This window comes from Silene latifolia, chromosome 11 (genome assembly GCF_048544455.1).
Source record: "Silene latifolia isolate original U9 population chromosome 11, ASM4854445v1, whole genome shotgun sequence".
Lineage (NCBI taxonomy): Eukaryota > Viridiplantae > Streptophyta > Magnoliopsida > Caryophyllales > Caryophyllaceae > Silene > Silene latifolia.
The window spans coordinates 100,881,373-100,897,391 of NC_133536.1; the positions used below are offsets into that span (position 1 = coordinate 100,881,373).

Genomic DNA, 16,019 nt, shown 5'->3' on the forward strand with positions numbered 1-16,019 from the left:
TATTAACTAAATTTCTCTAATTTAATATGATTCATACATAATTAATTAAATCATGACCATTACTTGAGCAACATGAGTGTTAATATCCATAATTGAATCATTTGAGTGGATTAATGAGTATTGATGAGTTAAGGGAGATGAGAGAGAGAGAGAGAATTTGGTTGTTTTTTTTAGAAGGGTATAGTATGGAAAACAAATGACAAAAAGTCCGTGAATGAGTAAAGTGCGTCCATGAATGAGCAACTACGTTTTTTTTTTTTATAATTATGTGGCGCTTTATCTCCATCCAAACCGAAAAGGGTGACAACCTGATGTCAACCCCAAAAAACCGAAATCAAATGGAGCCAACCTGACCTAAAACAATTGACCCATTTCCTTTCCTGGTACATAGGACTATAGGAGGAGGGAGAGTTGGTGAGAACTTGAAAGGCGGGTATTTTGTTTCCTCGAAAATCTTAATAACACAAAAACCTCTGCCTCCCTATTATCTCCGAGTTGTAGGCCAAACAATGGAGAGAGATATGATGATTAATTACCCTCTCTTGGAAAACCAATCAGAGGCCAACAACAACGACAATTATAAACAAGGCCACACTTCTTTTTTCAAGACTTTCTTCAATGGCCTCAATGCTCTTTCAGGTTTTCTTTCTTTTTCTTTTTTTCTATTCTCTTTTTTCTTTTTTTCCAATTTCATTTTTACTTAATGCAATGGATTACTTATTTCTTCTTTCTTTTTTTTTTTTTTTTTTTTTTTTTGTATTTCGATAACGAAGCCTAGTGAGTAGTAGTACTAATTCTTAAATGACTGTACAGCTTACAATAATCCTACAGTCGCTAAATGTAGCTCTTTTGGTAACTACGACTTGTTGAATTCGTTGGACAAGTGAAGAGTTGAAAGAATATCACGAGCATGAGCAGTGTTTTAGTAGTGGCGGAGCTAGGATTTCTAGTTAAGGGGCGAAAATTATTAACAGGGCGAATTGGTAATGCTATAAAGTAAACTTTGAAATAAATCAAAAAATTGGATATTAAATACTTAAATTAATACCAAATTTAGAAAGGTATTAAATACTTAAATACAAGAAATTGGATTGTATTTATCATTTCATTTCCCTAATAATAATAATTATTATTTTTGTTACATAAATGAAGTGGGTAAATTAAATGTTGCTTATTTTTAATAATTTATTATTGCCCATATTCAAGAGAAGACCGAAAAAAAGAAGCTACATAGTAATCCATATTATAAAGCAAATTTGCAACATGTAGTTTGATAACATTGTTGTCACTTGTCCATGATCCAAGGTTTAACAGTTAATCATTTAAGAGCTGTAATTTAATTCGATGTTCTGTTTGAATCAGTTGTATGAGCTAGGGTGGCACTGTTTAATCAGGATTTGGATTAATTGGTATTTGGTAACCAATAAATTGATCAAGGAAAAGTAAACACTATGGTAGTATATTCGATGTTTACTAAGATCACAAATTTGTCAATGATACAGTTTCATGGTAAAAGCCTCCAAAAGAAGATACTCTCTCTTTCACTAATTACTGTTTTTGACACCTGCTTTAACTTTGTTTCAACCGATACAAAGATGATACCAGCAAGTTAACTTGATGATACTAGCAAAAGTAAATCAATAAATCATGATATGGTGATATTTGTACTGTGTACTGTGTCATCAAATAACTTGCTAGTAGTTTTGATGGTGATACAAAGTAGTAGAGAGATGTTAATTAAAGTTGATGCTGATATCAGTAATAATTACGGAGTACTACAGATACGAGGTTATTTGATTGTGATACAAAGTAGTACTCCCTCCTTTCAAATAAATTTCATACATTTCATTAAAATATATCTCACAGATATTAAAAAAGCGTTTGGAATTCATTTGAATTGAGGGATGGTAAGATGATACTAGCAAATTAAACTATTCATTATACTCCATTTTGATGCATCAGCAAGTCTCATTAAAGACGGACATATCCGTCACAAGTTGAAAACGGGTCAAATAATACCCAAGTGGGTAGATAAGACAAAAGCAGAATGCCTAGGGAGTAGCATTTTGTTTTTGTCTTATCTACTTATTTGGGTATTACTTGACCCGTCTTCAGCTTGTGACGGATATGCCCGTCTTCAATGAGAATTTGTGTTGATGCATAGTGGTGCATATTTATGATACTTTTCCACTTTATTCAATAATTCAATAATTCGTACTCAATATCTATTTTATTTTATTTTATTTTCCTATCGAATGAGCTCTTCATTTTGCTTACTTTGTACACTTTTATTGCCTGTTGTTTTCAAACTATGTAAGGCTGGAGTTTGTTATGCGCTCTTCGTTTTGCTTACTTTGTACGGAGTACTTGACATATTATCACCTTTGATCACTCTATGTTAACCCAAAATTGTATGAGTTTTCATAGCAGAAGCGAGTTTGACGCTTGGTTACACATACATTAGTCTCCGACATCTTTGATTTAGGATCTCCTACTTATATGTTGTCATCATAAGATGCATGCTAAATAGTTTATAATCTTAATTGAGGATCTCAATTCGGTTTTCCTTGCATTCATTCCTTGTTTTCTGTTGCTTTGTTGTTTCTTGCTAACTCCAAAACAATATATTTAGGAGTCGGAATACTATCAGTACCATATGCTCTAGCATCCGGCGGGTGGTTAAGCTTGCTGTTGATTTTTACGGTGGCCCTAGCCGCGTTCTATGCAGGCTTGCTTATTAAGCGATGCATGGAGGCGGACTCAACCATAAGATCTTACCCTGACATTGGTGAGCGTGCCTTTGGAAATAGTGGCAGGAGAGTTGTGTCGATATTTATGTGCACAGAGCTTTACTTGGTAGTAACAGGTTTCCTGATTTTGGAAGGCGACAACTTGAATAACCTTTTCCCTAATCTGGAGTTGGAGGTCTATGGGGTTACATTTGGAGGAAGAGATACCTTTGTGGTGATTGTCGCCCTTGTAATCCTTCCTACTGTCTTATTGGATAATTTAAGCATCCTTTCTTACTTTTCTGCAACTGGTGTTCTTGCGTCTCTTGTTATTCTCGCATCGATTTTATGGGTTGGTGCGTTTGAGGGGATCGGATTTAGCAGCAAAGGAGATCTCATAAAGTGGTCAGGAATTCCTACAGCAGTAAGCCTATATGGATTCTGTTATTGCGCCCATCCTGTTTTCCCCACCTTATTCAACTCCATGAAGCAAAAGCATCATTTTTCAAGGGTAAGCAAAAGCATCATTTATGGTAGTTTTTTTAAGCTAGTATTTTGCTTGTTCTACCAATCTACTGCTATGCTTATATTATGCTGTTTCATGCTTATACTCCTATTATTTTTGCTGCAGATGTTACTCTTCTGTTTCCTCAGCTCAACAATCACTTATGCTACAATGGCGATATTTGGGTACCTCATGTTCGGTCCAAAGGTAAACTCCCAAATAACCTTGAACCTTCCCACGAATAAACTAAGCTCTAAAGTAGCAATCTACACAACACTGATCAATCCACTGTCAAAATACGCGCTCATGTTAGAGCCAGTGGCAAGTGCTGCTGAAAGTTGGTTTCCGGATTATCGCAAGAAGAGGCACTTCAGGATCTTCATTAGGACAGCTCTGGTTTCTACACAAGTTGTTGTAGCCATTGTTGTTCCTTTCTTTGGGTCTCTCATGTCACTAGTTGGCGCATTTCTAAGCGTTACTGCTTCAATTTCGCTGCCATGCTTGTGCTACTTAAAGATTTCGGGGGACAGTCTAAGAAGTGAGAAGGTATTAGTAGTAGGAACTATAGTGATAAGTTTGTTGATTGCGATATTTGGTACATACACTTCTTTGGTAGAATTGGTACAGGGTACTGTTCTTCGTTACTGATTATTGTTTAATGTGTAGTAATTTTGTAGTACTCTTACAATTTAGGTCCATAATAATTTGAGTGAACTTACTTGTTCTTCTACTGTATTAAATATTAATTTGACTGACTGACTTGTTATTTTACTATATTAATATTAATACTAGTTGAAAGCATGTGCGATGCACATGGCTCTCGTTGTGATCATATGTAAAAATATATATACTTAAATTAATAATAAAGTCCAAATATAATGAATCATTGATGAAACAGAATTTCCCGTTTGATGTGGTTGATAACCGATGAATAATTACTAGTGCTTTTAACATAAAAGTTTTGTATTTATAAGTAATCATATCAGTTTTATAACACCAAATGACTTGGTTATACTATGTAAGCTTTTTCATTGTTATAGACACCATTGATTTTTAACTAAATACAAAACGGTATCTCCATTAACATGGTGTAGTTCACCAAAATGACCCTTAATAACTGAGACATGTCTTTATGAGCTTTGCATACACAAATTCTCATTATTGATGAGAGATATCCCTCTATAGTTAAAGAATAAGTCATTCGTGTCGAGTTCGTGTTTAGAGAGTTCAACACACATACATAAATGGATCATTTCATCTCAACCAAAATTCGTTAATTAGTAAATTATAAGTAATGACACATATATTAGAATAGCTAAGAAATATTATTACGTATATTATAAATGAAAATTAGTAAATTTGATAGACAAATTGTTTTTATGCATGTAACATAAATTTGTTCTACGTGTTTAACTAAAGTTTGTTTTACTTTTGGTAAGATGGGTTTGTTTCAAAACTACCCATATATTAAATAATGATTAATTATTGCTGCTATACGTACTACTATTTTTTTCAGTGATATGTGTATAGACAGGTAAACAGCTCACCGGATCGAGTTAATTTCGGGTTTGCAAAGTTTAGGTCGGACCTGGTTATTTTGGATTCGTTTTATTTTCAGTCAACTATTATTAAGTTATTTATGCATAATAATACCCGTGCGTGCTTGTCAGGTTAATTCAGATTCGGGTCAATCTCGGTTCTTGAGTTCGGGTGTCAAATCGAGTTTATTCTAATTGGGTCAATTTTACCAGGTCTATATATGTGTATAAAGTCTTTGAGATTATTAGTTTTCAAAAGTTTTGAGTTAAAAATCACTGATATTAGTACTAAGGGGTTGTTTGGTTGTCACTTAGAAAACATAGGCATTGAAAAATCCCATGATTTTGAAAAACATGGGTTGTTTGGTTGCCATAAATTTTACAAAATGTAGGAATTAGAACTTCACAGGAACTTCCAATGTCTACATGATTTGGGAAGTTGCTTACCTACTCCCCTTCTTGGTCATTGGAAATTCCTGTGGAATTTAATTCCTACATGAGCAACCAAACACTTTTCCGAAATTCACCTGAATTGGATGAGGGAACTTAATTCCCCTGAATTGCATTTTCCTAGGAAAATTAAGTTCCTTGATCAACCAAACAATCCCTAAATGTGTATAATTTTTGAATAGCCTACACAATCTACAAATAGTAACACCATATTTTAGTACTAATAATATATAAAAAAAAAATAGTTGAGGGTATCTAAAATAATACTTCCCCCGGACGAGTGACGACTCCTCTTTCTCTCTCTAAAAAAAAACACTCTAAAAACCCTAGTCTCCATCAGTTATACGCGGGGCTTCCATTGATTATAAATCGATGGTAAGCCCCAAAATTATTTCATAAACCCCAAAATTATTTCATATTTCAATCAATAGTATGTAGATCTATTTTCTCTTCAATAAAAGTCTCCCTTTTTGTGAGAATCGTTTTTTTTGTCCCTTATTTCGGGGTTTTTCCATTTATTCGTGGTTTTAGTCTCATCATTAATAGTCTCAAGAGTAGTTCGTTGATGGTTCGTAGCGTGTTTTTTCAAAGGGTACAAGTGATTTGTCAACGATCTTTGGAACCAGTCAGAGGTAATTTTATCTCATAAATCAAACGAAGGATCCCCTCAAAAGCTACATGGAGATAGCGATAATAGGACGAGCCGAATTGTCAGATGCTGTTTTGAGATCCCTAGTTTATAATAAATTTTTTTTTTTTTTTTGGTTTCCATTAGATTTGTTTTCGATTATACCTATCCTTTGTAAGTGTTGTATGGTGTTCTATTAATGAATTGTTCTTTACTTTGAAAAAAAAAATACTTCCTCCGTGGTATACAAAGTATTGATCTTATAAAGTTAAGTGAGAAGAGCAAATATGAATGAAAGGAGTAGTTTATAGGGTTGGAGGTGGACTTAAGGTCTAATTTCAAACCCGAACATCAAAATTGCTACGGATAATTCACGCGGTACTCCTAAGGTTTGTCACTTTGCACGAAATACTCAAATTTTTTATCCGGAAATCTTAAAGAGGTCATAACTCGTGTTTACGAGTTCCAAAAGTGACGAATTTTTTTTCCAAATCGTTCATCTTTCCGAGAACTACAATTTGGAAAAAAAAAATGTTGCATTTGGATTCCGCTACTAGGAGTTGTTGTGCGTCAAAGTTTTTTCGACCGAACAAACTTTGAGTGAGCATATCTCCTGGTCACGAGTTCCAAACTCGTCAATTTTTTTTTTCAAATCGTAGCACTCGGAAAGATGATCGATTTGAAAAAAAAAATCTTCACTTTCTAAGTTAGTAAACACCAGTTATGGCCTCTTTAAGATTTTTGGATAAAAAATTTGGGTATTTTGTGCAAAGTGGCCAACTTCAGGGGTACCACGTGAATTATCCGAAATTGCTATTATAAATTCCCTTTACACGAAAAAATAGACCTCTTCTAGCATGTATAGTCCGTAAAGGATGGCTTTTTTAAATGCACTAAAGTATAGTACGGAGTAACGTAGATAAAAGGCAATTGACAAACAGTGCATGTAAAAAATTTCTCTTACGATTCAATTAGAGTATTAATTCATCCAATTGGTCTCCCTTGTGACGGGTTACCATTTGTGACGGATATTTTGTGAGATAAAATGGTAACAAAATGGGTTAGTGGAGAAAGGGGACCACATGAATAGTGTTGCAGAGAGAGAAAAAGTGGGTACATTGTGAGGTAAAATGGTATCCGTCTTCAGCTTGTGACGGATATGTCATGTCTTCAATGAGAATTTGTGTAATTCATCCTACACTTGATATAGCGTGTAAAATTAATTGAATTATTTTTCAAGGTTTTTCAATATAAATTTTAACTAAAATATTTTTTAAGGTTGGTGGCATCATTAAAATCGTTGGGTTACCTGTTTTTCAAGGAAAAAAATCGTTGGGTTATCAAGTTAGTATATCTGTAATCCCCTATAAAATCTAGTGCAAAACAGTGGCGGAAACACTGTCGAATGGGATTAAAAACACAAAGATAAAAGTTCTAACTGTTTTAAAATGAGAATGTATAAAATTATCAAGGCTAAAAGAACAAATGGTCAAGTCTAAACAATTATCACTTTTCTAAAAAGGGCTAAAACAAAAACCTCCAAAAGTGTTCAAACTAAAACTATAAAAGAAGGCAGAAAAACAGAGTAGGAATGTGACACCCCTCGATAGGGCATCAAAAATAAAGCGGAAATTACGAGATTTTAAAAAAAACCTTTAAGAGTTTAAAGTGCGAAATTCACCATAAGTGATCAAACAAAAATGAAAAGAAAGATAATTAAGTTTTACAATTTAAAACAAGTGCGTTGGGGAAAAGATATCCCACGAATAAACACAAGTCTAACGATAGGTGAGTCTAAGCAACCTATAACTAAGGTCCAAGGTTCAACGTTCTCGCTAGCTCACACGTCTTCCCCATAATCTGCATCACAAAACCTGTCATTCATGTAAACATGAACGCACGGTCGGTGGGGAGTAACTCGGGGGTTCTCCCGGCCACAATATGTCAAAATGCACATAAGCAAGAACTTAATTAAACATATTGATCATGCATCATACTTGAATGATATGAACAAGGGAATATAATGATAATCATAACGATATAGGCATGTTGCATTCTTAATGAGATAGGCATGGTACATTATATTAAACATGCATTCAAGGTAACCAAAACATGGATATGAGATTAGGCATCGAATCATATGAAGAAGGTAAACAACGGATCAATTGGATAGAAAATACATGGATGGAAACCAATAGCCATTCCTTTGAAAACCTCTTAACAACCATAGCACGGGACTTGGCTACTAATGTCACATTCATACTTATGGCTTACATCTCACCATAAGAACGGATGGGAACATCAATCCCGGCGATCATATCGCAACTAGGGGCTTGCATCTCACCACTAGTATCCGATAGGACCAAGACTCTCACAAACAAGCATAGAAGACGTGCACTCTCGTATATAAGAACACACCAATGACCGTAACAAGCAAGACATTTACAAAGGATTGACTCAAAACAAGACAAACCCCTAGACTCCAACCTCCTGGTAGGACGACGATCATAATACGGTCCTAGTCTAAATCTGGCCAGACTCTCGGGATGGACGACACCCGATTCGACATACAATCCCAAATCGTATCCAAGACTCGATCCATGACACCTAGCCGTGCCCCAAGGTCGAGTAACCCCAAATCGGAACCATGGTACCTATCCGTACCCCAAGGTCCGAAGAGGCGGAAGGAAGACAGCCCAACTCGGAAACAATGGCACATAATCGTGACCCAATGGCCGAGGGCAAATAAATAAGGAATGTCGAGTAGTCACACAATGTAAACCGTCACGCTCCGGTCACAAATACGAGTAACAATGATTGCACCAACATAACGTAAACAATTCATGTGAAGCATGTATAAGTTTAAGAGTATAACAAATATCAAGTACTCCCATGATAAAAGAGTCTCAACACATCATACACAAGCATTAGAACCAAAGTTAAGATGCATACCCAACAAGAAACTCAAAACCCAATCTATAACAACAAGTTTAGTACTCGACTACAACAAGGGTCAACTTCAAACGGTCATAACTTGAGTTCTATACATGATAATGAGGTGAAACCAGTTGGAGGTGATAGCTTATCCTCTTACGGTTCTAACGGTAGGTCATAAGCCTCAAACAAACAAGTAACGAAGAAGTTATGGCCATTTTACGAAAACTGGTCAGGCTTAAACCGCAGCCTGCGATAGTGGCCGGAGCCTGCGGTGGGTGCCGGAGCCTGCGGTGGGTGCCGGAGCCTGCGGTTTTCCCCTGCCACCGGACTGTTTGCACGACAATTTCCTACCCTTTCCGAAAGTCGATTTCTACCAATTTTTCATCCCAAATTCCTCTTAAATATACATGTTAACACAATAATACCTAATAGAAACCACAAGAATGTAATTGTCACACATCTTGATGGATTCAAGCACAAGATTTTGACCCAAAATCAAACAATTAATTCATCCAAACATCACAACTTTACCCAATTGAAAATCAATGTAACAACATGCTTAAAACTCTTCAACCAACCATGAGATGGTTGTTCATACAAACTCATTCAACAACATACATGTGAAACAAGAAAAGATTCAAACTTTAACATACATATGAACAAACTACAAAATATAAACACACAAATTTGACATAATGTCGAGTAACCCATCACCGTTACCTTTTTGCTCTTAATCTCTAATGTAATCGTCTCACAAGCAAGAATCCACTTCCGGGCCAACTAACCTTTCTCCTAAACATAAGAAAACACAAAATAAGACTAAAAATCGAAACTAGAAAAAGGGTACCATATAGAGGATGGCTCGACAGCCCCAATAATGGAGGAAAGTCGGATCTTTTCTTACCTAGAAAGAAGGAGGGCGATGAGAGGAAGAGATAGACGCGAAAATCACTTGAATCGGATAAGAATTGAGCAAATTATGGTGTTTTGAAGATTTGTAAGATAGATGTATAAAAATGGTGAGGGTTGTTGAAGATGAATTTCAGAAAAATGAAGAGGGAGATGAAGTTGTGAGGTGTTAGGTGAGGGTTTTATGAAAAGAAAAGAGAAGGAGAAAAGGCCCATAAGTTATAAAAAGCCCAACAACTCAAATTGAGTCGGTTTCCACTAGAATTTTCGTCTCAAGCCCACTATAACTCAAGACGGGAGATATTATTATTATTATCATTATTATCCGACCAAAATATTTATTTTGTATAACTTAAGCTTTAAAAATATAATATTTATAAAAATCATGTTTAATAATGAAATTAATGAAATTAAATAATTAAAATATAAATAAGACAATGAAACGGTTAATTAAATTATAATTGCCAAAATAGAAAATTCGCGGGTGTTACAAGGAAGGCAGAAAAACAGAGTAGGATCTGCAAACTACTCGTTAGCTCACACTAATATACTCAGCCAAGCCAAATACCTGTCATGTTATAAACATAACAGCCACAATCAGTGGGGAGTAACTCGACGAGCCATATCACATGATATAAATATTGCAGAAGCAGATAATATATCAAAAATAGATTGAAATATCAAAACATATGTAACGAAAAATAAATTACCAAACTCACGCTTAAGATAAACGTGCTGCATGCTTAAAATCAAAATTCCTCAAATGACAGAATGGAAATAATATAGTTCAGGCTAGATTTTCACTTTAGCTATACTCCTTGACACCGTAGCATCTTACACTAGTTTCGGGAACCCAGTGTCACGCAAAGGTGACCAAGTCCAAGTCCACTCACTAGACAACAAGCTTGACGTGACTCATATTTGAGCACATTTAGTCCCCGAATTAACCTTGTTCCTATGCTTTATAGTGCATAACTGGGTCATTTACTATCTTTAGTTTCCCATTTTGCATATTCTTTGAGGTTTTGTCCCCTTGGTAGGAAAGGAGTGCTAACCTTGCATTTACATGGCAGAATGGAGCTAAATTGATCGCATCCAATGACCAAGCATCAAAGAGGAGACAATACTAGAAGGCCTATGTAGATAATAAAGTGAATTGGGCAATGATGAAAGGATCCTTGCATCCTCAACACGATCCTTGTGGATTGTTGAGGAGTAAAAAGAAGAGAAGCTGTCTGTCCCAGGATCCGAGCGGATTGCCCACAATCCGGGCGTCTCTGAGCAGCACAACCCGAGCGTCTTGTGCCCAGGTCGAGCGTCCCACAACAGCTCAGGCCGAACGTCTCATATATGATCCGCTCGGATCACAAGTCAGAACCAACCGTGCAGCAAATCAAGACGCGCGGGACGAACATATTGACGCGGGACTAGCAAGACGGATATGCTCATTTCCTTCGAGAGGAGCATTTCCTTAACTTTTCTTAAGGACTTAATAGTCATTTAACCCCTTAGTAACCCTAATCCTTGTACCTAATCTTTAGTATAAATACCCTTTTATACTACCTATATTAGAATCAAGTCTAATCATTCCATAATGCTCGCTTAATTAAGTTGTAATCCATTCTTAATCTTGTAATAAACGCTTAATCTAGTCTTAATACAAATCTCAATATTAATCTTGTTGGAGTATGTGTCCTCAACAATAGTGCGATCACATGTTTAAATCTCATATTAAGAATACGTAAGGGATGATTCATTTATATAGTCAACTGATCAACATTAATCAGTAATGATCAGCTAACTAGAGTTAGACATTACTGTCGTTTGACGGTGGTGATCAGTTGATCCCTTAAGGTCACACCTAAAGGACAAATCCTTTAATAGACAAATTGATTAATTGTATGACGATACAAGTTAATCAATTCCTTAAATTGAACAATTCAAGTGTGAGAGAGAATATTTATATCTTATTGTAATTGGATTAAATAAGATTTATTTTAGTAATTGAAATACTTTATTACTGAAATTGATTATTGTTTGTGAAACAATTGAGATAAGAATGAATGGTTAGTTATAATTACAATATGTTGTGAATTATAATTATATGACCCATTTTATTTATGTGATCAAGTATCACTAGTCGATTTGTTATATGTAATTTAATTAATGTATATAATGATATTTATTTGATAAGCATGCATTAAATTAATTAATAACATATAACATACTACATGTGACATATTGTGTGACAAGTGACAAATTGACAAAATAAAATGAAGGCCCATTTTACACCAAATGACCGAAATATGGAGGGAGTTGTGATGGATTGTGGTTGTTTTATTTTATGTGATAAAATAGCATAATCATACCTATTACATGATAGCCTTACACACCTATTTCTTGTGAAGACCAAAAGCAAAAAGGAAGATGCTATCCTTTGGCATTTTTTGCCTACTCCCATCGGTTCCCCCTCTTTCATTATAAGAGAATTTGTTCTCTTATTATCATTCATTCAACACACATGCATTCTTGCCAAAATTCTCTCTACTTCTCTCTAAACTTGTTTTAGAAATAAGAAATTGTTCATCATAAATTCTAATCACAGTATAAGATTACTAGTGTAGTAATAAGTATATTATTAGAATTAATTTTAAGGATACTACTATATTAATCTAGTTAATTAATATACTAGTTTAAGGGATTAGTCTTGGGTGCAATCAAAGGAGGATCTCTACATTGCGATTTTGGAGGATCATCCAACACATTATAGCTCAAGAACAAATAAGGAAGGTGACCTTATTTGTGCCCTTATTTTTGAGCTACTCAACAATGTAAGGGACATTGTTTTTCCTTATTAATCTCTTATTTTGTTATGCATGCACTAGATCTAAAGAACACATATTAAGAAGTTAATTAGTTCACTATTAGAAGAGTCTAATAATAGGTATATGAACCTAACAATTGGTATCAGAGCATAGGATGTTGCATACATAATCGGTTATTGCTTTTCCGAGTTAAAATGTTAACATATAAAACTAAAAATTTATGATTTATAAGAGTAAATCACGAAATCATGATGTATATTATATATTCTGGTCCTAAAATATTTTTAGGTCATTTTTATGATATATGGTAATTTATTGCTCATTTTAATGATTTCTAGTGAAATAATTACATTTTTATGAGTAAAATGAACTTTTATTCACTAAAAATAGTTAAACATTACTACTGGCCGTGATTTTTTTAGTATGACCTCACATGAATATTTTATGTATTGTATGTAAAATTTCATATTAATGTGATTAATATTTCATGATTTATGATTTTTATGTGATAAAAATGGCATAAATGGAGGTTAAATGACTAAAAATGGTTAAACTTAGTTTCTGACCTTGAAAATTTATATGACCTCACATGCATATTTTACTTATTGTATGTAAAATCTCGTATTAATTTGATTAATATTGCATTATTTATGTTTTTTTATGTGATAAAAATGGATTAAAAGGAGGTAAAATGGTTAAATATAGTTAAACTTCGAAATGGGCCATGATAATTTTAATATTTTGTCACATGCATGATTTAAACACTGTATGTAAATTTTGAAATGAAATGGTTTCATTTAGCATGATTTATGAATTTTTCTTATAAAAATGGCATAAATAGTGACTATTTTAGCATAAATAGCTAAAACGAATTGCATGGCATGAGAAAATTATTTTAGGTTTAATTTATATCCCACTTATAATATCTAAAGTTTTAAAATTGACTGGATTCATTCTTTTATACTTTAGATGTTTTATTTGATAAAACCGATAAATCGCAACTATATTTGTCTCAAAATAAATTCGAAAATTTTAACCATGATTTTTGACATTATGAGTGTCATGGAATTATTCCAGAATATTCAAAAATTTAAAATTTAAAATTCAAAATTATTGTAATTTAATTTGGATTTATTTCATAAATGTTATGATCTTAAGGTCAAATATGAGCATAAAATTAAATCAAGTTGAATTATTGTCAAAATTGAGTGATGACTAATTTTTGAGTCCTAAGAATGTTAGGATAATTAACTTGAGCTTAAATTTGATTTAAGTATTGATTTGTGATTTTAATAAGTTATTATCACGTATTTCCATAAAACCGGGTTATATAATCGATATAAGTTTAATAAGGCGATTTGGCACATAATTTGGCATGATAGACACATATTATAATGCTGCATATTTCAATTGTTGAATGTCTTTTATTTATATATGATTTTGAATTATGTAATTTTATCTTAGTATGTCTTTAGTTTTAATCGATATTACCCGTAATGAAAGGGAATATTGATTCGGTTGTAATTTAATGTGATCTCGTATCACTTTTATTTTTACTAGTTTTTCATATTAGAAATGTATAATAGGAATAGCTTTGTATTTTTATTATTATTTATAATCATGGAGTTTCTTCAAGACGGTGCCATGCGGGAAGGCGTTCCGACAAAGACGGTGTTCTTGGGAGGTGTGTCACTTGAAGATTCAAGGGATCAAAGGAGTTGGTTTCCGAATATGTAATAGATTTTTTGATTTTCTATTTAAGGAAGGCCATACTAGGAATTTATTATTATTGCTTTGCATTTATTTTAATATGTTGCATGCATTGCCAAATCGCCATAACAACACATGCATTTCATATCGAGTCATCGACCGTGTCAATTATAATTATCGTAGTTCACCGCTTTAGTTCACTTAAAACGTGATAGATAATAAATTGACAAGACCTCTCACTAAATAATAATTGAGAATTAGCCTTACCAAATAGTAGAAACCATGAGTCCCAATTTCATAAGGAAGTAGGCTCGGCTCACCGGGGTGCTAAACTTGTTACGTTGGGTAAGTGGTAATAAAATGTTATAACATCGAAATTTGGATTGAGCTCAACGGAAGTATTCGTGACCGTATTCGCATGTATTCCGGGCTAAAGATAAATATTAAAGTAATTTTTATCGACCGAGAGTTCTAGAAGTAGAATCAATTAAAAAGTTAATCCACCGATTTATATTGATAAGGGATGAATCGGCTCACCGTGCCCAAATTAATATGAATTTGGATCTCGGAATCATTTATAATAGTTGGGTAGAGGTCACTAAATAAATGCTTAAAACTTGTTTACAAGTATTATTAAAATGATAGATGTTTATTGATTCCTTCACTTCCTATTTTGTAGTCGAAATCGTTTTCTCAATTGCAATGGCAACTCCAATCACATCCGCAACCACTAGCTCAAACACTCTCACCAATGTTTCATGGCTCCGATCCTTCATGGATCGTTGTAAGTTAGAAAAGAATGGGTCCAATTTCGCCGATTGGGACGCTCAACTCCGCTTGGCCGCGGAGGGTGACGACAAGCTTCGTTACCTTACCGAGGTCTCTCCCGCCACACCTAACGCTAGGTCTACCCCCGCTGCTAGGCAAGCCTATGAGGTTTACCAAAAGGAGTCGGCCGCGATAAAAAATGTGTTGATCTTCTCAATGGAGGCCGAACTCCAAAGAAGTGCTATAAAGATTAACACCGCTTATGAGATCTATACGAAGCTTGTGACAATGTTTTCATGAGCTCCAAGGATCATTCAATATGAAGCGGCATCCGCATTCTTTGATCTCAACATTAAGGAGGGCCAAAAAGTTAGACCTCATGTGCTCAAGTTGATGGAGCATGTTGAGACTCTAAAAATGCATAAGGTAGAGATTACCGAGGAACTCGTCATTGACCGAATTCTTCATTCCTTAAGCAAGGTTAAGGCATATGTTCAATTCAGGGTGAATTTTAATATGCAAAACTTGAAAGTTTCCCTTGATGAATTGCACAAAATGCTTGTGCAAGCCGAAAGAGACATGGGGCTAAGTGTTAGCACCACCAAGGATGTGCTCAACGTTAATCATAAGAGCAAAGGGACTTTCAAGAAAAGTGGCAATAAGGGAAAGAGGCAAACTCTCTACAAGAACAAAGGAAAGACTTGTGAAGCTAGCTCCTCTAAGCCCAAGAAGAGTGCCCCGTCCGGGGACAAATGCCATTATTGTAATGGTGTTGGGCATTGGAAAAGAAATTGTTCAAAATATCTTGGCGATATTAAAGCCGGAAAGGTTATTACAGTAGGTAAATAACTATCCCTATCTTTTATGTTTCGATCTCAACTTTGGTATTTTGATACAAGTTGTGATGATTACCCTTTTTATTGTAAATAGGGCATCCTAGCAAGGACAAGGGCAAAGAAAAGCAAGCTTAGAAGATCTTGAGGGAAGCTAGATGTAGCCGCCCATGGTGCTAGATCTATG

The 16,019-nt window shown here is 34.5% G+C and overlaps 1 protein-coding gene across 1 annotated transcript; it reads left to right on the forward strand.

Annotated features, from left to right (window-relative positions):
• The first annotated feature begins 409 nt into the window (after window positions 1–409).
• Window positions 410–3,958, forward strand: LOC141611831 (amino acid transporter AVT1I-like). The gene is made up of 3 exons (XM_074430469.1): window positions 410–639; window positions 2,633–3,240; window positions 3,361–3,958. Exons 1-3 carry the CDS (start codon window positions 510–512, stop codon window positions 3,880–3,882), a joined length of 1,260 nt encoding a protein of 419 aa, XP_074286570.1. The 5' UTR covers window positions 410–509; the 3' UTR covers window positions 3,883–3,958.
• Window positions 3,959–16,019: the final 12,061 nt, after the last annotated feature.

Bases quoted from the DNA above. Each gene is read 5' to 3' on its own strand.
- LOC141611831 (XM_074430469.1), top strand. From the start codon at position 510: ATGGAGAGAGATATGATGATTAATTACCCTCTCTTGGAAAACCAATCA. The intron at 640-2,632 runs GTTTTCTTTCTT...CAATATATTTAG, and splicing joins TGGCCTCAATGCTCTTTCAG to GAGTCGGAATACTATCAGTA. The intron at 3,241-3,360 runs GTAAGCAAAAGC...TTTTTGCTGCAG, and splicing joins AAAAGCATCATTTTTCAAGG to ATGTTACTCTTCTGTTTCCT.